We start from the raw sequence: 25429 nt of genomic DNA, 5'->3' as shown, positions 1-25429 counted from the left end.
TCTCCATCCAACAAATTAATGCTTTGAATGGTATGTGTCAGTATAGCTTCACACAATGTGATGCCAGGATTGCAGGAAGAAATACAAGTGCAGATGTTTAGTATCCTTATGTAGTTTAATTGTTCATAATGAAACCAGAGTGTAATGTTGCATTTCTGAAAAAGTGTTTGATCTTTCGAGTGTATGCTTTTGAATATTTCATATCTGCCTTTATGATGTTAAAGTACAGGATATGAGAGGGGGGGGGAGGCTTTACTGGATCTGGCCAAACATCCTTTTTTGGTCCAGCAGATATTTCTTACAGTAACCATGGGAAGCCTATGAGCTAGACTTAGGATGGATTAAAACTGTAGAAATAATGCAGTTGGACACCACTTTAAGTGATGTAGCTCCATATTGTGAAATCCTGAGATTTGTGGTTTTACAAGGTGTTTAGAAATTACCAAGTACAGATGACATTTCAGTCCAACTACTGCAATCCACAGATAGAATCAACTCTAATCCTAACCAACATATGCCAACAGATATGAAATGGAACCATTCCTTGGAACCATTCCTTGGAAACCATTCCTTGGAGGCAAAGATGACTGAACTGAGGCTGTCATACTTTAATAAATAATAAATAAAACTTTAATTTATATTCCACTTTTTGTTTCCACAATCAAAGCAGGGTACAACCTTTAAAAAATACAATATATACAATTCCCCCCTTTAAAAAGGATTAAACAATTCCATCTATTAAAATTACAGACAATAAAAATCTAAAAACAATACTACAATAATAAAATAATGGTGTGCAGAGTCTTTGCTTGTGTATGACTGTGGGGGGAGTGTTACATGGCTGGGATCTATTCCAGAAAGGCCTGGCGGAAGAGATCCGTCGACAGCTTTCCTGAAGCTCTCAAGGTTGGCAATTTGATGGCTCTCGTCTGGCAGGCCATTCCATAAAGTGGGAGCGATTGCGGGAAAAGTTCTCTGGGAGGTTGCCGTCAGTCTGGTCTTTGTGGACTGCAACAAATTCCTCCCAGAGGATCTGAGGGTATGGGACGGATTATACGGAAGGAGGCGATCCCTTAAGTAGGTTGGGCCCAAGCCATGGAGGGCTTTAAAGGTAATGACCAACACCTTGTACTGTGCCCGGAAATGAATAGGCAGCCAGTGGAGTGATTTCAATATTGGTGTAATATGGTCACTCCTAGTTGTTCCTGTAATCAATCTGGCTGCCATATTCTGCACCAGTTGAAGTTTCCGGACTAGGCACAAGGGTAGCCCCATGTAGAGCGCATTGCAAAAAACAAGTCTTGAGGTTACCAGAGCATGTACTACAGTTTTGAGGTCACCCCGTTCCAGGAAAGGGAGCAGCTGACGTATCAGCCAGAACTGATAACACACACTCTTGACCATCGCATTCACCTGATTCCTCATCTGAAGTGACGAATCAAGAAGCACCCCTAAGCTGCGAACACAGTCCTTTGAGGGGAGCATAAACCCTCTAGGACTGAGGTGGCGGCCTGATACCTGGTTTGGGGGGGCCCAACTGTAAGTACTTCTGTTTTGTCTGGATTCAGCTTGAGCTTGTTTTCCCTCATCCAGTCCATTACTGCTGCAAGACATTGATTGAGGGGAGAAATGCCATCTGTTGTCATTGCTGATGACCAAGACATGGAGAAGTATATTTGGGTGTCATCAGCATACTGATAACACCCCGCTCATGTCTACGGATGATTTCTCCCAGCAGCTTCATATAGATGTTGAATAACATCGGGGACAGGATGGCGCCCTGAGGGACACCACAATTCAGCTCTGTTTTTGAAGAGCAACTGTCCCTGAACATCACCCTCTGGAATCTACCTGAGAGGAAGGAACAGAACCACTGCAAAGCAGTGCCTCCAATTCCTTGCTCTCTCAGGCGTTCCAAGAGGATGTTGTGGTCTATTGTGTCAAATGCTGCTGAGAGGTCTAATAGCACCAACAGGGTCACGCTTCCTCTGTCGATGCTTAGACGAAGGTCATCAGTTAAGGCGACCGTGGCAGTCTCCACCCCATATCCTGTCCGTACTGAAGACCGCATCGAGAGTATGACCCGCAGAATGTGTTGGCCCGGTAACCAATTGGGAGAGGCCCATGGCTGTCATGGCTTCCATGAACTCCTGAGCCGCACCTGTTAAACTGGTCTCAAATGGGATGTTGAAGTCGCCCAGAACTAAAAGCCTAGGCGACTCCAACAACAACTCCAAGACCAGCTGTATCAGCTCGGATAGGGAGTCTGTTACGCAACGGGGCAGACGGTATACCAACAGAATCCCTATACAATCCCTGGTCTTCAGGCGCAGGTACATACACTCAAAGCGGTCCATCTTCTGGACAGGTATCCTGGTCAAGGTGAGATTTTCTCTATAAACCAGAGCCATCCCGCCTCCTCGCCCACTTTCCCTTACTTGCTCAGTGACAGAGTACCCAGTTTTAGTCACATCATGAGAAGGCATGGATCATTAGAAAAGACAATAATGCTAAGACAGGTAGATGGAAGTAGAAAGAAAGGAAAACCACATGCTAGATGGATGGACTCATTTAAGGTGATCACGGGTATAAATCTGAAAGAACTTAGAAAAATAGTGGAGGCTAGGGAGTCTTGGAAATGTCTGATTCACAGGATCACCATGAGTCAAGATCAAGTCGAGGGTGGCTAAAACCATCAAAGATCTTTAGCCTTCTCTGCCAAAAGGGGCTAGTGTCTCACAAAATGACAAATCCCGGGATTCTGTAGGATGTAGACATGGAAGTTAAAGTGATGTCAAACTGCATTATTTCTAAAGCATACATGCACTCATAGTTCCTCAGCAACAGCTACTCAGAAGTATACTGCCTCAGATGCTTCTGGTAGCTTAGAGCCATCATAATTTGTAGTTACCAATAGTCTTATCTTGCATGTATTTGTCTAATCCATTCTTAAAGCTTTCCAGGTTCATGTGTTAAGAGGAGTGCACTGATTTTACTGGTCTTGGGGGGGGGGGGGGGGGGATCTTTATATATCTGCAGGGCCTTTCTGGCTGAAGATTGTAAAAATAGACACTTGACCAAAGTGACTCCAAGTAAAACAGAGCTAGAAGGACAAGCTAATTTTGCATCAAAAACAATTATTTCCTTATTAAAAATACAGAAAAAGATAGCAGCAGAAACCAACAGAACAATATATATATATATTTTTTTTCAAAGTAAAAGAGAAGAAAGACTGCATGGAAGTGAAGAGCTCTTCTCCTAATCAATCTAACAAGATTTTCACACCAGCTCAGAAGTGCTGGTAAAACGTTGCTGGATCGTTGAGGAAGTGCGTTTATGTGAAAGCCTGGCGCACTTCCTCAACGTCAGGGAATCGTCAGCTCTCCTCTAGCATCAGTGAATTGTTCGGGGAGAGGGAATTTCCTCTGAATGGAAACTGCATTCAGAGGAAATTGCCTCTCCGTGAAAAATTCACTGATGCTAGAGGGGGGCCGATGATTCCCTGACACTGAGGAAGTGCGCCAGGCTTTCACACATGCGCACTTCCTCAACAATCTAACAATGTTTTACCAATGCTTCTGAGCTGGTGTGAAAATCTTATGTGACAGCATGAGCTAAGCTTAAAGTGCTACAGGGTAAAACACACACATAGATTATCTCACCCTCCAACATGAAGGTAAGAGGGTGAGGATCAGAGCAGCGGAAGTCAGGTAGGTAGATCTAAGAGAAGGGAAGGTCAGAGAGAGGGTTTCAAGAAAGGGATTCTTCTGTGGATCTCAGTTTTTAAGGTCTTTCTAACTTGGGGGCTGGTCTACCAAGAGTGAAGGAACACTTTTAGGTGGGACAAAACATGACTTAAAATTGTGCTTACAAAAGGGCAGAGCTGAATCTGCCCTTCAGTTTCTGTTAATAGCTTTTAAGTGTCTTAGCAGGGTCAAACAAGGGAGTTGCATACACCAGACAAAAAAGCCAATATTTACCCTCATAAAAATCCAGAAATGTTGACGAACTTCTCTAAAGGCCATAGGATACTTCTTAATGGTGTGCGTGTGTGTGTGTGTGTGTCTGTGTGTACCAGTCTGGGCCAGTTTGGCAGGTCTCCCTTCCATGGAAGTTAACAAGAGAGTTAAGCTGCCATGAATCCCCTTGCAGGAAAAAGGAGAGCTATAAATCCATGAAATAAATGTGAAATAAATAAGTTAAGCCATGATTTCTCTCTGTCAATGCAGCCATTTCCTTGTCAGGAGGAGGGGAGAAAATTGGAGTTTAGATGAAACCTTGTCCCCCCCCCCCCCCCAAGATTCACAAATGGTCACCCTGCACTGGATGTCACCAAGCCTGATGATGCCACTGATGGGTATGAATACCACAATTCACATTTCCTGTTCAGGCTTACTGTATGGAGAAAGGGCACAGCTATAAATAAATAAAATTCACTGATACTTATCCTTAAAATATTCGTATCATCTTTAAGGAATACCTGTCTTCACATTTTAGAAAGTTTCCCTGAGGGAGAAGATAGTTTCCCTGAGCATTTGAATTCATTTTAAGAGCTAAGCCATTTTTACAGGGCTGGTAGATAAATTATAAACAGTGCATGTTGCAAACATATATAAGTAAAGTAGCTGGGCACTTGGTTTGCTTTTTTTGTTTGTTTTTTTGTTTTTGTTCTTAGGGGTTTTTTAGAAGTTGATTTGGGGTGCTGTAATTAAGATGGGGAAAGTGAAGGTTGGGGGTCACTTGATTTTCTGCTCTATATGTCCTCTTCCACAGAAGCTTTCTAAAAACCTAGCAGGAATTTGGATGTGTCCTTTCCCTCTGAAATCTAATTTGTGAACTCTGTGGAGTAAAACTCACTCTGGAGACAGTTTGGAATGAGAATATAGCAACACAGGACACTATCTTAAATAGTAGCAAACCATTGTTCCATATAGCCCAGTCTTGTCAATACTGATTGGCAATGTTTTTTTAAAGAGTTTCACACAGGATTCTTTCTTAGACCTACCTGGAGATCCCATGCATTTCCTGGTGGTATTTGTGGTCCTCAGTCCTGCTGAATGTCCAATATTAGAGGATATAGGAATTTTCAGGGTGATATAATTATCAGTATTATGCCTTTAGTGTAAATCACTGAACTAAATAAATCAGTACTGAAAATCCTCTGACATCTCAATTTTTAATTAGCATATGTTTCCTGAAAGCAATTTATTTTTAAACTAGTCTTTAACCTCCATATCATTTTTAAAGAAGCATAAAAGAAATATAGTGTTCTTCTTAACAAAGAAGGGAAGAATTACTGTATTTTTATCAAGTTTGTGGATCATACTGTATGAAATCTTTTCTACAGTCTGTAACTCAGCTGAGGATCAGATGAGGAATCCAGTTAAAGTTGGGTGTATCTCAGATTGCAGGTTGTGTATTGTGGGAAAGTGATGTATGAACATTTAGAAAGCAGCTTTGAAGGGAGGGGGGAAAAACCTGTTTTGCCTGAAATGACAAACGAGAACACTTTTTCTCAGTCTGCAAGTCACCAATCATTCCTGTCCTTGCTTTTAGATTTTATTTTAAAAATGAACATGCCAAGGAGAAACTCAGTTCTAAACATATTTAGTGGGTTGTTACTTTTTTCAAATTTTAAGAAGACTGAATATGTTACCATTTTAATTTCCTTCAGAGAAGCTTCCAACTTTAGTTTACAGTGCAATGGAATTTTTTTTGCAGCTGTAAAATTACAGTATACAACATTCTGCTTCAAAACAACAACAAAAGTAAACAGATATATATTGGTCCTGTACCCACTGGGTTGTAAGCATCAGAGTGGTGTGTAATGTAAAGGAAAGCTGATATATCTTACCAACCTATTCTTTGATAGTATCACTCACTTGGACATTCTAAAACTGCTGACAGAAGAGAATCACTGAGACCCTTAATCATACCTGTGGCTAAATTGCAGGCACCATAATTTCAAGTAGAAGGGAACCCTCCAAGGAATCAGAAGTTGTCTCATCACTACTTTTATGTCTCCCTGTCAGTGCTAAATTGAAAGTCATTAGCCAAAGTCAGCACACAGTCACTAACAGTATTGTTGGGCAGACATCCTGTAAGAGTTAATGGTCACCCATTCTGGTTTTATTCTCTAGCATGTAAACCTACAACCTGATCCTTATATTAGTATGCCTATGAAAGGTTACAGAAGGGAAGCATTACGTGGAAATGCTTTCTAATATCTGCTATTAGATATTAGATCTAATAGCAGCTTAATCTGCTAGAAATATTCTTCTTTGCTAATTTTCTTCATGAAAGAATCAGCAAGTAATTTTAGCATTTTTCTTCCTGTTGCAAAAAGGTTTGCAGTTTCGGTCTCATTCTGCACAAAATTTACATGTGATATTTTTTGCATAGAAAACAGCATTTTCTTTGCAGGATAGTATTCTTTCCTCTCCAAAAAATAAAGAAAAAAGTAAAGAAAAGAAAAAGTCATATGCTGATTTTGTACACAATAAGTCCTGAACTGCAATGATTCTTTTCAATCAGTATTCTCCTCAATTCTCCCAGTTCTTGAGAGACATATTTTTCCATCGTTATTATAATATTTTCAATAATTTCTGTCCCTACTATCTACTTTATTCCTTATATATGTTTTCAAGCCTCCCCCTCACTGTTAATATCAGCAACCACTTTATAAACCTTAACACAATTTTTTAATAAACTTTATTTCATAAAAAATTACAATATACAATATTAAAAAAAGAAAAAGAGAAAAAAAGAAACAATAACATTCACATTTAGACAGCTTCAATCGGTGAAGGCAATACATCTAATGACAATACATATGCATATAACATCCATACATACATTGACGTACCCACCACTCCCCTACATTGACCACCACCCACACTTTCCCCAGTAACGACTATGAACAAATCAAACCTATCTTGCTTAAAACTTTAACACAAGTTTAGATGAGATAACACTTAGCATGTCAGAGACTGCATTATGGGGGGAAAAAGTGTCTTCTCTCAGCTGAAGTGGGCATGATTTCTGTTTTCTCATGTGAAGTTTTATTTTGTAATATTTTACTTTGCTTCATGCTTGAAGTACAAACATCACCAGTTCAGTCATTCCTGTTTTCTATGATAAACTGTATTGTATTTTATCAATCTGGGCAGTTTCCTTCTTTCAGTCTTTAACTTTTGCCCTTCTCACCTGTAAATCTGATGCTGAAGAATTCAGTGCTAAATTGTTTTCTATCACTATACTTTGTCAAAGTGCGAGGTTGGTCAGAGGGTAGTATGAATGGAAAATATATTTCTGAAATTTCTCTTTATCAGGGAAAGAGACTAGCTTGTCATGTTAAAGCATAGCCATGTAGGTTCCAGCAAGAGTCAATGAAAATTTTGTTTTTATTGAGGTTTCTACAATTTTCACAAAATGTGTGTGCAAATCTACTGTCTTTTCCTTTTGTGGAACAAAGTACAAGCACACAGAAAACACTGAAGGACTGGCTGATAGATCAGAAGGACAAAAACCACCCTGTGCATCTAAAAAGCCATGCTACAAGGCAGCTGCTTATTGTGTTTAGCTATGCAGTTTTCACCATTTATGCAATTTGTTCAATTTGCACCGAAAACACTCTTACAAATTAAAACATGTTCTTGAGGCAGACAGAAAATATGTGAAGTCAAAGGCTTTCACAGTTGGAATCCATAGTTTTTTGTAAGTTTTTTCTGGAAGAGTTTATTCCTGACGTTTCGCCAGAATCTCTCATAGAATCATAGAGTTGGAAGAGACCACAAGGGCCATCCAGTCCAACCCCCTGCCATGCAGGAAATCCAAATCAAAGCATCCCCAACAGATGGCCATCTAGCCTCTGCTTAAAGACCTCCAAGGAAGGAGACTCCACTACACTCTGGGGGAGTTTGTTCCACTGTCGAACAGCCCTTACTGTCAGGAAGTTCTTCCTAATGTTCAGATGGAATCTCTTTTCCTGTAGCTTGCATCCATTGTTCTGGGTCCTGTTCTCTGGAGCAGCAGAAAACAAGCTTGCTCCCTCCTCAATGTGACATCCTTTCAAATATTTAAACAGGGCTATCATATCACCTTTTAACCTTCTTTTCTCCAGGCTAAACATACCCAGCTCCCTGAGTCGTTCCTCATAGGGCAAGGTTTCCAGACCTTTCACCATTTTAGTTGCCCTCCTCTGGACACGCTCCAGTTTCTCAATGTCCTTTTTGAATTGTGGTGCCCAAAACTGGACACAATATTCCAGGTGGGGCCTGACCAGAGCAGAATACAGTGGCACTATTACTTCTCTTGATCTAGACACTATACTTTTATTAATGCAGCCTAGAATTGCATTGGCCTTTTTAGCTGCCACATCACACTGTTGACTCGTGTTCAACTTATGGTCTACTTGGACTCCTAGATCTTTTTCACATGTACTTTCATTCAGCAATGTGTCTCCCATCCTATATCTGTGCATTTCATTTTTCTGCCCTAAGTGCAGTACCTTACATTTCTCTGTGTTGAATTTCATTTTGTTAGCTTTGGCCCAGCTTTCTAGTCTATTCAGATCATTTTGAATGTTGGTCCTGTCCTCTGGAGTATTAACTATTCCTCTTAATTTGGTGTCATCTGCAAATTTGATAAGTGTGCTCTCACTGACATCTTCAGAGAATGCTGGCATGGGAGTGAGTGCAACACACACACACACACACACACACACACACACTGTGTGGCCCTTGCTTGAGAGGAAGTGAGTTACATGTCAATCTATGCGTTGGTCTGTTGTTGGATGGCAGAAAATAACTTGCCCATCTCATGAACACAAAGAAAATTGTGCTTTCTTATTCCCATAGATAAGAATTAGACAAGCAAGTATTTGCATCCCTAGAAAGCAGACCCAGGTCTAATGATCTGAAGTAAGGATGCTTTTAATACTCAGCTGTCTGATAATCACAGTAACAAAATTTCTCTCAGTTGATGTGAATAAATTATGGCAATGAAATGAAGAAGTGATTGAAGTGGTTTTTGTGTCTGGAAGGACTGAGAGCTCAGTTCATTCCTGGCATTCAAAATAACTTCCTGGGCTCTGAATTATTTGATTCTAAATGAATACATGTTGCACTAGGCCATGGTTCATGAATCTCATGTTTCTACTTAAAACTAAAGTAGATCCTGAAAACTGGGAATTGCCCTTTGCTGCCATGTACAACATTTATTGTCATGGTGCGTGTACATGATTTTTGTCCATTTTTACTATGCATAGGTATAACAAAACATTTTAAAAGATCCTGTTTTCCATCTTCTTCCTTCCCATATGCCCATAGTTATGGGACAATGCAATGCCTTCATTACAATTTCATTCATGATCTCTGACACATAGTTATCTTTGAATGATCTTTAATTTATGAGTGTTGAATAAGCCATAAAGCAGTCTCTCCTCTAGATGTCATTGTGATATCTTCTATCTTGAAGCACCAGGTAGCTGAACTCTTTGATTTCCTTAACCTCTAATTATCTTGCTAGTCAGGATGGGCTTTAGGGCTTCAGAGTCATTGCTGTCTCCTCTCTTCCATGTGAAATGTCAAAATCATAACTATCTCACTGTAAAATGCTGCATTATCTTGTGGCTTACAATGGCAAAACAAGCTTAATAAATTATGCTGTCACAGGTTTTCTCTTCCAAATATCATTTCTGATAGAACAGGTTATTTCTAGTAAGATGAGATCCAAGGCCAAATAGAAGAACACCTTTCATCAAAGGAGTATATAGATCAATTCATCAGCTTCCCTAGAATGCACTCCCTCGGAGGGTGATAGAGTCTCCTTCCTTGGAGGTCTTTAAACAGAGGCTGGATGGCCATCTGTCAGGGATGCTTTGATTTGGATTTCCTGCATGGCAGGGGGTTGGACTGGATGGCCCTTGCGGTCTTTTCCAACTCTACGATTCTATGATTCTATGATGCTATGATGCTATGATGGAGGACAGAAATGCAATGTAAATGTCATATGTAGCTGCATAGGTGGCAATGACATTAGTGTCATAATGTCCAGAAAGTCTTCTTCTGATTTATTATTTGTGCTGTAAATAGTGAGATGGAGTGAGGAGAAGGGCTCTTGGCAACTACAGTTGTTTTAAATGAGTCTGTCCTCCAAGTTACAAATAATTGGATAGAATGTTTTTTTTCCAATAATATGATAAATATGTGATATGGGATCAGATGTCATAGGAATATGTGATACATTTTTAATTGCTTCTCTATCAAGATAAAGAGAGAAACAGTGAATAGAACTGGCAGACTTCACTACTGCTAGTAACCCATCTACTCTGTATGAACAAGGAAATGATGTACCTGACAGAACATGAATGTTACTGTTCTTCAGTGGTTCCCAACCTTTTATCCTCCAGATGATTTAGACTCCCACTACCATAATTCCTTACTGTTGACCAAGTTGGCTGGGCTTTTGGGAGCTGAAGTTCAAAACACATGGAGGGTCAAAGGTTTGGAATCATTTCTGTAGCTGAACTCTGGGAAGTCACTGGCTTGTACTTTAGAACCATAATGCGCACCTTGTATTTATGTTATCCATTACAAGCTTCCAGGAAATGGCACCACCTGTAGAACTCTCAGCTCTTCAGGATGCCAAGATAGGCATTGTGCCATCCTAGACCTTGTAGCAATGCATCCTAGAAAAGGCAAGTTGTGCCAAAGGAGCTTGTAACATGGTCCTTTGGAAACAGTCCCAATGTGTAAGGAAAGGAAGCGGGATGAGAACAGAATGGGGCTATTACCTGTTTTATGGCACACAGGAATGCCGCCAATGCCACCGGAAGTGCCTGTTCTATTCCACATCCATCCCAGAGAAGGCAATTTTCAGGAACACTTCAGAACAGTTCCTGAATATTGCCCTCTCTGGGATGGATGTGGAATGGAATGGGCACTTCCAGTGGCATTGGCGGTGTTCCTGCGTGCAATAAAACAGGTGATAGTCCCATTCCGTTTCCATCCCACCCCCTTTCATTACACACTGGGACATTCCCAAAGGCCCATGTGATAAGCTTCAAAGTGACAGAATGTTAATTATCTTGTGTCCCTGATGCCTGATTCTTACTTCCTTTCTTTCCATGGAGAACAAGAAAATGAAGAGTGGGCATCAGTGGAAAAACTCTGTCCTGTCTATTGGGATAAAGTAATAATTCTTAGTAATCTAGGGATGCAAATCTTTTGCCCTTGTATACAAGGATGAATAATTTTAAAAGTTTTGTTTCTACTAAGAGAGATCATGAGACTTAATGTGAACTGCAACTTTTCACTCTTCAGGACTTTTTCTTAGTAATAAAAAAAAATGCAATACTGTATACCCTTGCATGCGCACTCACGCACACACACACCAACCCTTGGTTTATATGCCCCTAAAGCCACTATTTCCATTAAATAACCATCTCAACTACTCAGCTACTTGTGAATGAAAGGCTGTGGGAAGCTGTAAGCATGCATTTTAAAGTGCATTCTCAATGTAAAATGTAGATCACCTCTCCTTGTTAAAATTATATTATGATTTTTCTGGGGTTTTTTTTATGCAACTTGTTATAGATCATCATTTCCTGTGCTCAGAGAAAAGTGGGATGTAAATTAAATAAATAGATAGACAAAGAAAAATAATATCCCATTAGTTTTGTATACCAAAGCTTTCACACAACACTGTAAAGCTGTCAGAGTGGAAGGCATTGGCCTCTGAGTGATGCCATAATTGCTGGAAATCTGGGAACCCAAATGTCATGGTGCACCCTAGGCTATGTCTATGATGCCTATGATAGGGGGCTAAGCTGAGTATAATTTTGGCCCCAGGACTACTACTCTATCTCTTCAAACCATATTCAATTTATGTTGAAATCATGGTAAGGATATGTCTGCCCAGGGACTGCAGGTGGTATTTCATGCTTCAAATACAAAGAAATGAACTTAAATAAATAAATAAATAAATAAATTCAATAAAATTCAATAAAATAAATTCAATAACTCAATGCATTTTCAAAATGAAATACTTACCACATGCATATTTCCAACATCATTATAGTATACGTGTAATGTTTCAGGTATGTAAGTTTCAGGGTCTTTCAACTGTGGTTCTGAGAAACAAAAAAGCATAATTACTTTTTATAAAAATTATATAACACTGGAAATCATTCACTGAATGAGGGCCAGAAATTAAACATTTAAAAAGAAATATGACTGCTGAATGGAAATTTATTGATATTGTAGACTGCAGCCTGACCATCTTCCTAGTAGTTTCTTAATTGTTGCCACTCAGATATTAGGCACACTATAAATACTTAAATTGGCCTGTTCTAAAAAAATCATAGTGATGCTGAAAAACATAATTAATGCATCCCTCAGGGAAGGCTCCCTGCGTCCCTGTCTCAAGGAGGCAGTAGTTAGACCACTCTTAAAAAAGCCCTCCCTGGACCCCCTGGATAGAAATAACTACAGACCAGTCTCACTACTACCATTTTTGAGCAAGGTGATTGAGAGAGCAGTCGCCAATCAACTACAAGCAGTCTTGGAGGAAACGGATTTTCTGGATCCATTTCAAACCAGATTCAGGATGGGATACGGAGTTGAGACTGCCATGGTTGCCTTAGTCAATGATCTCCGTCTGGGCATCGACAGAGGAAGTGTGACCCTGCTGGTGCTCTTGGACCTCTCAGCAGCCTTCGATACCATTGACCACGGTATCCTTCTGGAATGCCTGAGGGAGTTGGGTATTGGAGGCACTGCATTGCAGTGGTTCCGGTCCTACCTCTCGGGGAGGTTCCAGATAGTGTCACTTGGGGACACTTGTTCGGCCAAGAGGGAGCTCAAATCGGGCATCCCTCAAGGCGCGATTCTGTCCCCAATGCTGTTTAACATTTACATGAAGCCACTGGGTGAGATCATCCGGGGCGGGGTGTTATCAGTACGCTGATGACACCCAAATATATTTCTCTATGTCTCGGACTGAAGCAGTGACTAAGGATGGCATCTCTCCTCTGAATGCCTGTCTTGGGGCAGTAATGGACTGGATGAGGGAAAACCGACTCAAGCTGAATCCAGGTAAGACGGAGGTACTCGCTATAGGAACCCCAAATCCAGGAAAGGAGTTGTGTCAGCCAGTTCTGGATGGGGTCACACTTCCCCTGAAGGATTCTGTTCGCAGCTTGGGGGTGCTTCTTGACTCCTCGATCCAACTGACAGCTCAGGTGGATGCGACAGTCAAGAGTGCCTGCTATCAGCTTCGTCTGATACGTCAACTGCGCCCCTTCCTGGAGCCGAGGGACCTGGAAACAGTAGTACATGCACTGGCAACCTCTCGATTGGACTTCTGTAATGCGCTCTACTTGGGGCTACCATTGTACCAAGTTCGGAAACTTCAGTTGGTACAAAATATGGCAGCCAGATTAATCACGGGAACTTCTAGGAATGACCATATAACACCCGTCTTGAAGTCCCTGCACTGGCTGCCTATTTGTTTCTGGGAAAAGTACAAGGTGTTGGTGATTACCTTTAAAGCCCTACATGGCTTGGGCCCAGAGTACTTGAGGGAACGCCTTCTTCCCTATTGTCCACCCCGCACACTAAGGTCCTTTGGAAGAAATCTACTACAGCCAAAAAAATCTAGGTTAATATCAGTTTCTCAGAGGGCCTTCTCTACTACTGCTCCTAAACTATGGAACGACCTGCCAGAGGAGATCCGTCACATTTCCACTCTGACAGCTTTTAAGAAAGCACTCAAGACAGATCTCTTCCGGCAGGCCTTTCCAACTTAGTTACCCTCCCCAGATATAGAGATATTGTCCCCTCATGTGTCTATTCTTCCCCGCCTATATTTCTGCCTTTTTAAAAATGCTTTTAGTGTTTTTAATATTTTTAATACTATTATTGTTTAATTCTGTTTTAGTACTGGGTATGGGGAGGCGGTAGGTCTAGGGTTTGATTTTTAACTCTATTGTAATTGATATATTTTATTGTTGTTATATATCATTGTCATTTGAAGCTAAAGTAATTGTATATGCTTTAAGAGAAAAGGGATTAGATGATGATCCAAATTGATATAGAGGTTTTCCATTTATTTGAAAATCTGGCTTTTTTTGTCTATTCTGCACAATAGAAATGTTTCAATTGCCATATAACATGCTGCATAAAGCTCAAGTGTACATTCATATATAGAAATATGAATGCAAAATACATACAAGCATAATTTGTTTTTAGACCAGAGTACACAAATAAACCCTTGTTTGTACATGATCCCATGCATTATATTTCATTTTCTTTTCTCCACTTTATCATTGAAATACACACAATCAATAGTATAGCATAGTTTGGCACCATCTCTGTGACTTCTTGCAGATGGATATAAAATTCTACTTTTATTACCATTGGGTCCTGGAAATGTTTGAATGATAGATCTGCAAAAGTCCCCAGGCAAATTGAAATAAGCCTTGAATTATGTCTCAGCAGGGATACGAAGTTATCCTTATTCAGAATAAATGTTCTTTTTATCCCATATATACCACTAATCCTCCTTCGGGGCAAAGCTACAGATGTCAGTCAACTCAACTTTGGAAGGATCTGCAATGTCAATCTTGTTCTCCATTCTTGTCCCAGAGCTGGAGGAGTAGCTATTTATAAAGTTAACATTAGTGCATGACAGAAAAGGCTTGTCTTCTAATTTTGTTTGTTGCTTTCAGGAATGTTTACTGACAAAGAGCTAATAATACAGCACATGTACAGGTTAGATTCTTGTACTTTCTTTTAAAATGGTGAAGAGAACCAAGCACAATATAAAATTTACCCTGTATGACCCTCCATGAGAAGACCTTAGGGCAGACCTGGATGCTATTTTTTTTTAATCAAGCAGTGTCCATATAATACCATTCTTCATGCTTTTATTGTCGCATGTATTGTGGCTAATCCATTGGTTCTTCCACTTCACAGATAATGTTTCTATTCCAGAACAGCAAGCTAATAGCAAACATGCCATTCTATGCAGTAAAGATGGAACTGCCCTAGCACATACTTCCAATTGTTTTCTCATAGCAAAATCTTAAAAAGTCTTTTTTCTTTTCTACCACTACTTTTTCTAGATCCCTCTTCAGCCTTCTATATGTCTGACCATTCAATTTTCTTTACCTCTCTTCTCTTTCTTAGTTATTTTCCCCCCAATTTCATTCTTACCTTTGCACTGCTTCTTCAACATTTTTAGCCTCTTCATCATTTCAACTTTTGGTAGAATGGGGGATAGGGAATGCATGGCCCTCCAGATTCTGTCAGTCTACAGTTCCCATCATCCCTCACAACCGCTAGCTAGGGCTGCTAAAATTGGCAGTGCAACAACCAATTTGGAGGCCACACCTCCTAAATCCTTCTTCTCTAACATTATCAGCATCACTTTCTGTTCTTCTTAATGTTGAATCTTCTTCTTTAACATCAAAACTTTGAATAATATTTGATCCCTATCTTTCATTCATACTATTTTCATTACTGTTTCTACGTAATCAATATGGGTTAAAAATCCAAAAGAATCTCTTTTTGTTCTTCCTGTTTCATTTATTTTGCACGTTTGTCTTAAATACAGTTACTTATCTGATAGCTTCTGCTTGATGTCCATATAATGTATTTCAGCCACTTTTCATTGTTTTCTTTTTTCCCCTTCATGTTTTTATTTCTAGTTTTTTACACTTGCTCTTTGATATTTCCATGGTTTTTTCATTCATTCATTTTTTTTGTCTCCCTTTTTCCATATCCAATGAGAGTCATGTTGGTAAAAAAACAAATGTTTTGTTCTTGACCACCAGAATGTTTTTCCATTCAAAGAAGCTCACAATTTAAAAGAACGATACAATGAAAAACATACAAAAAGTAACCATTAAAATAGAATTAAACTTCTATTTTCCTTCTTTTCTTTTTTATTGTTATCTTTAAGTGGACTGTATTTTTGAGGCATACTCATTTTTATTGTGAGTTGTTGTATAGTGGATAATGATTTTAGGATATTTATGAGTTACTGGCATTATGTATAACAATTCCCAGGATGCCTTAAAAACCTGAAATATTTTATGGGTTTCAAAACTGAACAAAAGAATCAAAATTCACTTTAAGATATTTAAGAAATTGTCAGAAACCTTGCACTATGGCTTGAAGCAGACAGGCAAGAAAGAGTGGATTCTGGTCACTTTAGGGGGTGGGGCTGCAGATGACACATGCCCCCAGAGTGGCCAGAAGCTGCTCGGAGACTGTGCCTGGCTGGGGAAAGCCAGAAATAGAAGGAGCGGGGAAAGTCTGTTCTTTACTGGCGACCCATTCGGGACCATGGTGGCAGCCAGCCTCAGGACTGTGGCATCCATTCGCTGCAGTCCTGCATTGATTTGGGGTGGGGGGGGACCGGGCCTGTAGCAGCCTGAGGCCGCTCCAAGCTGCTGGTCTACATTACCCTTATGTGTTATATACTCTTATCACAGTAGAGCAAAATAGACACCTGTGTTGGGTCTGAGAACCAATTTTCAGGTCTTCCAGTGATCATATGGATATATGTATTATCCTAGTATTTCTTAGATTGTACGACATAGGTGGCTTTACTCTTATATATTTATTGTTTTATATACAGCGCTGTGCAAATCTACAGCGCTATATAAATAACAATAACAATAACAATAACAATAATAATAATAATACCTAAAAATGTGAAAAAGCAATAAAAATTAAGGGGTTTGGAAGTCCATTTATGGTTTTCAACATGCATACACACATCATATACACACTTATTTAAAAAGAAAATGGACACTCTTTGGAGTTTATAGAACTAGCAATTCCCTCATCTTAGGGCAGAAAAATGGTAGTTCAGGGAGTCAGAAGGGGTCAATTGGGCATAAAAAGAGCATGTGACTTCAAGGCCACAGTTTGTCTAGCCTGCATTTGTCACAACAAAGACATCATATAGTGTAAATTATTTTGACAAAACTGTCCTTAAAGGACAGAACAGATACTATCCTGGGTGTCTCCACTCTATTTTTAGAATATAGCATTTTAAGTGTAGCATTTACTGGGGCTGAGATGGGGTTACTGTGGGGATCAGGGTGGAAACTCTTGCAGCAGTCCAGCTATGCATATCTTTATATCTGAATCTAGCCCACTGAATAGCTTGAGGTAACAAGCTAATTGATTTGAGGTAACAAGCTAATTGATTTGTATGGTTTCTTGTTGTATTGTTGTATTGTTGCATTGTTGTATAGCTGTTGTTCACCGCCCTGATTTTGAGAAGGGTGGTATACAAATAAAATTTTTATTTATTATTTATTAACATTTGTTGTCTATTGACAAAAATATAATGAACTCTATCATGTATTCTGTCTGCCAGCTAATTTAGATTAGTTTCAAGAGTTTATCAGGAAGTAATTTAGGGTAGAGGGACTTTCATTTAACTCTTTATCACACTGCAAATAATTTTTGTCATTACAAATTGTAGGATTCTGTTTGTTTTACTTTTCTTAACTTAACTTTCAACACTGTTAGATTGGGTTACACTTTTACTACCATTTTTTCTGCATTTTAACTGCATCCATCTCCCTGAGATAGTTTCTTATCTGTCACTTTATTTGTCTCAGAGAAAGTTTTGTCAATATACACAAGCCATATATGAAAGTGGAGTCACCACATGATGTGATTTAAAACAACAACATGCAGATCTGAGAATGCTATCCTTTGCCTTCTGGGAACTGTAGTCCTTTGTAATGTTGAAAACAATATCATAATAATAATAATAATAATAATAATAATAAATTTTAATTTATATACCACCCTGTGGCAAACCAATCCGGGCGGTTTACAACATTAAAATAACATACAGCATAAAAACAATATATTTCCCTCCCCCCTTAAAAAGTTATTAAACAACATATCTAATTTAAAACCACAACAACTAGTTAAAATAACAATAAATTAAACAAAATAATACCAACCAACAAACCACTGCAACTTCAGTTCTAAAGAAAAGGGGGCTTTGGAGACATTACTGAGGAGGGGGGAAATCCTGAGATCCTGAGGCCGGGATATTTTAGTCTGGGAAGGCCTGCCTGAAGAGATCCGTCTTGACAGCCTTTTTGAAGCTGTCCAAAGATGTTAATTGACGGATCTCGTCCAGCAGATCGTACCAGAGCCTGGGGGCAACAACAGAGAAAGCCCTCCGGGAGGTCGCCGCAAGCCTCGATTTTTGAGGCTGCAACAAGTTCCTCCCAGAGGACCGGAGAGCGCGGGGAGGATTATATGGGAAGAGGCAGTCTCTGAGATAGCTTGGACCCAAGCCATTTAGGGCTTTAAAGGTAATAACCAACACCTTGTACTGGGCCCGGAAACCAATAGGCAGCCAGTGGAGGGACCTCAAAACCGGAGTGATATTGTTCCTTCTGGATGTTCCTGACACAAGCCTGGCTGCCATGCTTTGAACCAGCTGTAGTTTCCGAACCAGGCACAAGGGTAGCCCCATGTAGAGCGCATTACAGAAGTCAAGGCGTGAGGTTACCAGCGCATGCACAACAGTCTCGAGATCCCTTACTTCCAGAAAAGGGCGCAGCTGGCGTATCAGTCAAAGCTGATAACAGGCGCTCCTGATCGTCGCATTCACCTGATCTATCATCAGGAGTGACGAGTCAAGGAGCACCCCCAGACTGTGAATGCAGTCACTAGAGGAGAGTGTGACCCCGTCCAGGATTGGTGGTTGCAACCCAATTCTTGGTTTCGGGGCCGCTACCGTGAGCACCTCCGTCTTGTTCGGATTCAGCTTCAATCTGTTTTTCCTCATCCAGCCCATTACCGCCCGAAGACATTCATTGAGAGAAGAGATGCCATTAGAATTCGAGGCCAACGAACAAGACATGGAGAAATAGATTTGGGTGTCATCAGCGTACTGATAGCACCCAGCACCATAACTCTGTATGATCTCACCCAGCGGCTTCATATAGATGTTAAACTATCATATTTTCATATGAAGAACAACTGTTTTGGAATAGTTAGGATTGAATTTTGCTGTGTGCTCTGAGCTTTTGCAAAGCTCTTATTATCACTAAGGGTTTATGATAACCAGGCTGCTGAAATCCTTTTAAAAACTAGCCAAAACGAAATGTTTTGATTTGTTTCCCCCAGTGATTCCTTGGAATTTTAATTTTAATGAGGAAATCTGGAAGGTTGTAAAATAACATTTAATAGGGACCTTTGAATGAAATCTTACTAGTTAAACCAATTTATTCCAGGTTCATTAAATGTACATTTACAGTGCAGCCCTGTGAGCCTTGCTCCAATGAAGAGTTGCCAGCCACAGGAATAAATGCTTCCAGAGCATGGCCACATAGCCCCCAAACCCCACAAAAAACAAAAAATGCCGTCTCTTCCTGCTTTCCTATTCTATGATCCACTGTTTCTGTTAACTCTCTGATCAAACTAATTCTGTTTTGAATAGGAGTACATTTGGTTACACGATCATAGAGATGTCTTATTAATATTGCAATTTCTGTTTCAGAAATCAAAAATTGCCACATACGAAAAAATGTGGGCCTTTATGAATAGCAGGAGACAGTCGGTGCTTGTAAAAAGTAATGAAGAAGGCATCCAGCGTGTACTCACATCTGATTATGCCTTCCTAATGGAGTCAACTACCATTGAGTTTGTTACACAGCGGAACTGTAACCTGACGCAGATTGGAGGCCTGATTGACTCTAAAGGTTATGGTGTTGGAACTCCCATGGGTAAGTTTGCTTTGAATTCATGAAGTGGAGTTGGATTAATCCTCTTCCTCCTCCTCCATATTGTTTATAACAACACTTTGTGCCATTAGCTGTGTTTTATTATTTTTATAGCTATGCTGATTTATATGATTATCAAAGATGATATATGTGGAGTGCCTCAAAAGGCTTTGATCATGATTATTATGATTATTACTACTTTTTTCCAAGTGAAATATCACAATTTATGCAATTGACACAAAATCTGTGTCTCACAAGTAAGCAGGGAAAGAATATTCAAACATATCTGAAAAATGATCAAAAATGTGTTTTTCATATGTTGACTCCTCGACTGACAGGAACCTTTGCTATTTCCAGCACAGAAAAAGTTTTCTGCACAAGACAACCATGTGTGAATTTTGTGTGGAATAAGTCCTGAATTGTGAATTGACTTTGAAGATGGTGTGGTGGTTTTTTTTTTAAAAGATTCTCACAGTGGGAAACAAATTGCTAAAATTACTCCATGCTTTCTTTAAGAAGAAACAGTGAAGAATTACACCCTTTGTCACAGACACTTTTAGTGCGGATATGTTAGAGGGATTTCGTGGTAGATGTTCTTTGGCTATGGCTCTCACTCATGTTTGGCTATGCTGGCCTCTTTCCTGCCCTCCTTTCATTGGCAAACAAAGACATTTTTATTAAGGCTGCCCTTTGGCATTTAACTGCTTGTTGCAGAAGAGACTTTTAATGGGATGGGGGGATTACTGGACTATTATCTCATAGCTGTGTTCCACAAGCTTTTATATTGTTTTAAATTAGGACTGAAGGACTTAGTGCTGTTTGCTTTGAATCATTTAAAATTGTAATCATTGTATTTTAGCTGTATTTTGTTTCAGTGTGTGCTATGATCTGTCTTAGGCCACATCTTGGGAGAAAAGTGGGATATAAATTAAATAAATAAGTGAAGTTCATACTTGGGAGGCCCATGGTAGAAAGGGGGGAGGCTTCATGGAGAGAGGGGAAGTGGCAGTGTGAAAAGTCACATACACTAGTCTGTGTGCTACCCTGAGGTGGTGCAGAGGAATCATCTGCAGATATTAAACAAGGCTCATCATACATACCAGAGGCACCAACAAAACAAAACACAACTTTTTTCTGGGTGTATACATTTACAAGTTTTGTCTATTCTGTGCCTTAGTAAGTGTATGAGACATACATTTAAATAAATGAATAAATAAGTAAACAAAAGCAGTGGACATTTGTTTTGCTCATCTATGCTTATGATTTCGTTCAGGCAATTTCATAATTAAATTGTATAAAGTGAATATTATTTTCTCTCTAGACACAGATTAGATTCCTATTTTTTTCCTTTTTTTATCTTAATGGTAAATACACTAAAGAGATCTGTAGCCTTTCCTTTTCTTGAGGAGTGCCTTCTTATTTCATTCCACATTTTTCTCAGATTTGCCAGTCCCTTCAAACACTTTACAATGAAGTAAAGTATCATCAGCCTGATGATGTACATCACAAGTTTAATTTTGCTAGACATTGTGGGGAGATGGCTGGATATTCTGCTCCACTGTCCCCCCTTCCCCCCCCCCCCCACACACACACACTATATTATATTCTGTTCACTATCCATTATAATTTCTTATTATTCCAAAGATAAATGGACTGTCTCAGTTAACTGCCTCTATTGTGTTGGGAGCACTGTAACGTTCCTTCAAAGTATAACCAATAGTGTGCAATAATAGTGGCAGCCTTTGAAGGACACCAGTTACTCTTTCCTTCATTATGCTGTAGACATTCCACTGAAATTTATTTTTCCTGTATTCAGAAAATAAGTTAGCTAAATTGATCCTTGCTTGCCTTTATTTTGTTTGAGTAGCTAATCAATGAATGAAGCCATTTGTGTTAAGTATTGTATTAAGATCAACCGAATGTTTTTGAAATGACATGTGACTGATCTGGCTGTCTAAGACATAGATACCTTCCAAATTAAATTCCATTTCTGTTCCCTCCCTAATGATATTGCTTGCTCTTAATCCTAGCAGATTATCATGAGTTTTTGGCATCTATGCCTAGACAAAAATAGTGCAAAAATGTGGAAAATGTTCATGCAGATGTTGTAGACTGCTATGCTACAATGTAACTGAATATGTGAAAATATTATCTTCCGACACTTTATCCCATGCTGTTCAAATAGCAGGTTTGTAATTGAATGGTGTTGTGTTAAAGATGGATTTAGAGCTCCATGTATGAAAGCAGTCATCAATCAAACAGAACTTTAACAATAGTGTTATATTACAAATAAAAATAAATAAATAATTCTGATTCAGAATAATCACTGCTCACAGTAATTCATTTTATTAGGAATCTTTGTCTTCAGTGTTGGTAAAAACAGAGATTTTTTAATGTATGCAGACAACTATTGTGCTAATTGTTTTATTCACCCAAATGTAGAATAAGCTTACAGTGGGTTGCAAATTGTGACAGCCTGCTGAACAAACATGACATTATATATTGGATCCAAGACATATATTCCATTGGAAGAATTATCTTCAAGTAGAGTTTCACCCAGAAGTCTCCTAGTTAGTAGAAAGCAGATGATGATCATACATGGTGGATTTTTGTGGCAATATGTACAGATAAAGACACAGAGTAAGAACAAACTATGTTCACCATTTTAAAGGGTCTGGGAAAATAAAAATATATTCATTTTGTGAGAGAAATAGAAATATTCACTTAGAGCAGATGCTAGGCAATCCTCCTTGGGCCAGAGTGTGGAAAAGTTAACTTTTGAGTACAGGTCCCAGCATTCCCTATTCAGCATAGCCAATGATCGTGATCCCAGGGTTCTAGGAGTTGTTATCCAACAAAAGCCACATTACTAAACTCTGACTTCAGCAGATTATTCCATAAATGAGTGTCACTAGGGCCCAAACAGACAGGCCAAATTAAAGCTGCTTTGGGTCACTTTGGAGGGATGCTGTTTAAATGATTCATGCATCCCAAGAGGCTAGAAGCTGCACCAAAGCTGCACTCCAGTTCTTAGGAGTGCAGTCCTTGTTCAAGATCTTTTCTGAGGCCTCATATGCAATGCCCAGGAAAGTTCTTCAACTATACTATACTTTAACTCTTATCAATTATGGCCTGGAACAGACAGGCCAAATGCACTGTGCTGGTGCCAATACTAGGATTAGGGACCGTGCACCAGCCGCACCATCCCTAACCCTAGCACAGCACGGCGGTGGAGTAATGGCGGTGTCCCATCCATATGGGTGCCACGATTTTGACGTAAGCAATGCGCAGTGTCCACACATCATTGTGCACCATGTATTGCTTACATCACTCCAGCGCCGCAAAAAGAACATGGAAACACTGGGTTCTTTTTACTCCAGAGGGACAGCATGCAGTTTGGGGGCTGCACCGTCCCTCTGGAGTTAAAATGGGCTGATGCAAACCGCAGTTTCATGGCAGTCTGTACTGCCCAATAGAGTAGCAAAAGATGAGAGCTTAGTCTTTCCCAGGACTTGGGGTGACAAGTTCAGTTTTAGCCATGGTCATTGTGGGATAAAGACAGAAGGATACCCAATGTGAGTAGATAACCATACGAATGTTGGTGATGTTGTTGGAATGTACTGTGATGTTGGCTGGAAACTAGTCAGGAGATTGTGATGAACTGCCCATGATTGCCCTCATGAAGCTTAGGGAGTTAACTAGTGTTGTGATATATGTAGAGTTCCAGGAAACCATTGTCTTTGTTCAATCCATTATTGATGGACTGGATATATAGATATATTCCAATTCTGCTGTTTCCCTTTTCAATCTTCTTTCATAGTTTTTGTTCAAGATCTGTTCTAAAGTCTTAGATGCAATGCCCAGGAAAGTTCTTCAGTTGATTTTTGTGTATTCACATTCCTAATGTCTGATTAATCCTTGGTTTGCACAATGAAGAGTGCTGAATGGCTTAATTGACAGAGGAGGGCATATATCACATTTGAGGCTAAGCAAGTGAAAATGTATCTAATATTGTGGGTGATGTGATTAGGTCCAGTGGTGGCAGTTCCATAACAGTGTCAGAAAGGTGCATGTCAGAAAAGTCAGAAAAGTTCATGGCCATGAACTCTCAGAGTCACTATAGTCAACGAAGTTCAAAAAATCAGACTGGAGCATGAGGCTTCCACAATTTTTCTCCAGGAATTCAATTTTTCCCATATTTTTATGAGCTCCTTTCATGGAATCCAGAAACAAGGCTGGGAAAAAGCCCACTGTAGACCTCTGTGTTGCTTTGTATGCTCACTCCCTGTTTTTATTTCAACACCATTTTTTTATTGCTTTTGCCTTCTGCACAAAAACAAATAATTATGTGGATTAGATGAGTGAAGGAGCTGGTAACATATGTATAAAACCAGTTTTTTAAATGTTTTTTCTTTTTTCAGTCAAATGTTGGCAGTATGTTCTCTTCCATATATTAAAACTTCTTTTTAGTCATCATCATTATCAATATCAACATGAACATGATCATTGTTGTTTGTAGGCATCTTTTCTTTCTTACTTTATTTCAGTCAACCAAACAGCACATGATGAATTCCAGTTTGGAATTGGCTCATTTTGATTATTTGCTCATATTATTTCACCGGACGTTACATCTAGAGAAAGGTATTTCACACTGCTCCATTAAATTAAAGGCTTCACTATAAAAAAAGAGGTTTCAGGCAATAATTTATGATCTACAGCTTTATGCCACTGCTAGGAATATGACTTTATGAATTATTTATATTTATCCAAGCCATTAATGAGTGAATTATAATGCTGCTGTTCTACCTTTGTATGAGGAGTCCTTTCTTCAAGTAGGCTTTAAACCCACCATGTAATGCAGTGGACAAGAATAAACTGTTTTGGTTACTTGTCTTTTGCTTCCTGGAAGTGATATGAAACAATCTTTTTATGATACAAAATTGTACAATGCTAGCTTTGCTATTTTAAGAGTTCTTTTCATTACTCATTAATAGCTTTAATTTTGCACTCTCCAAATGGGAGATTTAAAATGTCATTTAGGCAGGAAACATAGCTACAGTTATCTTCATTTTCTTCTTAGACTTCTCTTTTTTGATCTGGCATTATTCATGACCAACAGTAACCTTGAAATCTTTAGAAAGTAATTGAAGACAAGATATTAGTTATGTCTTATGTTTTCCTCATGAACAGATATTTGAAGTGTTTATTAACCCAGTAGACTTGAACATGGAGTGAAAAGGCAGTTGGAAAAGGGAGTGTTTTGTGAATGTGTTGTGAAAATTAGAAGAGCTGGTAGATTTTGTCTGCCTTCCTTTACCACTCCTAGAAAAAGCTCAAGCACTAGAATTTTCCCCACATTTTGTCACCAACAAGATTCTAGCTCAAATCTCAGACTCCAAGACATGTTTATAGAAAGCAATAAATTAAAATAAGAGCTCGTCTGTACAGGCTGATGGTAGAAAGATGCTCAACAAGTATAGTAACTAACTAAGATATTCAAAAGGAGATGCCTGATTATATAAATTCAACAATTGGATCAGAAATCTCCAGCAGAGCAACAAATTAACTGGAGACATATATCTATGGAAACTCCTGGACAAAAGATAAGATAAAAGGATTACTCTGAAAGGTTTATCACATGTTGCATTAGGCTTT

At 39.2% G+C, this 25429-nt stretch overlaps 1 protein-coding gene across 1 annotated transcript in view; it reads left to right on the top strand.

Annotated features, from left to right (window-relative positions):
* The window catches only part of GRIK2 (glutamate ionotropic receptor kainate type subunit 2), a 430590-nt gene that overhangs the window by 365011 nt on the left and 40150 nt on the right, over positions 1–25429 (top strand). The window contains 1 exon segment of the mRNA XM_042457168.1: positions 19552–19777. Within this exon segment, the coding sequence (XP_042313102.1) occupies positions 19552–19777 (226 nt within the window).

The sequence above is a fragment of the Sceloporus undulatus genome, chromosome 1 (assembly GCF_019175285.1).
Source record: "Sceloporus undulatus isolate JIND9_A2432 ecotype Alabama chromosome 1, SceUnd_v1.1, whole genome shotgun sequence".
Taxonomy (NCBI): domain Eukaryota; kingdom Metazoa; phylum Chordata; class Lepidosauria; order Squamata; family Phrynosomatidae; genus Sceloporus; species Sceloporus undulatus.
This window is presented reverse-complemented; position numbering and strand designations above follow the sequence as displayed.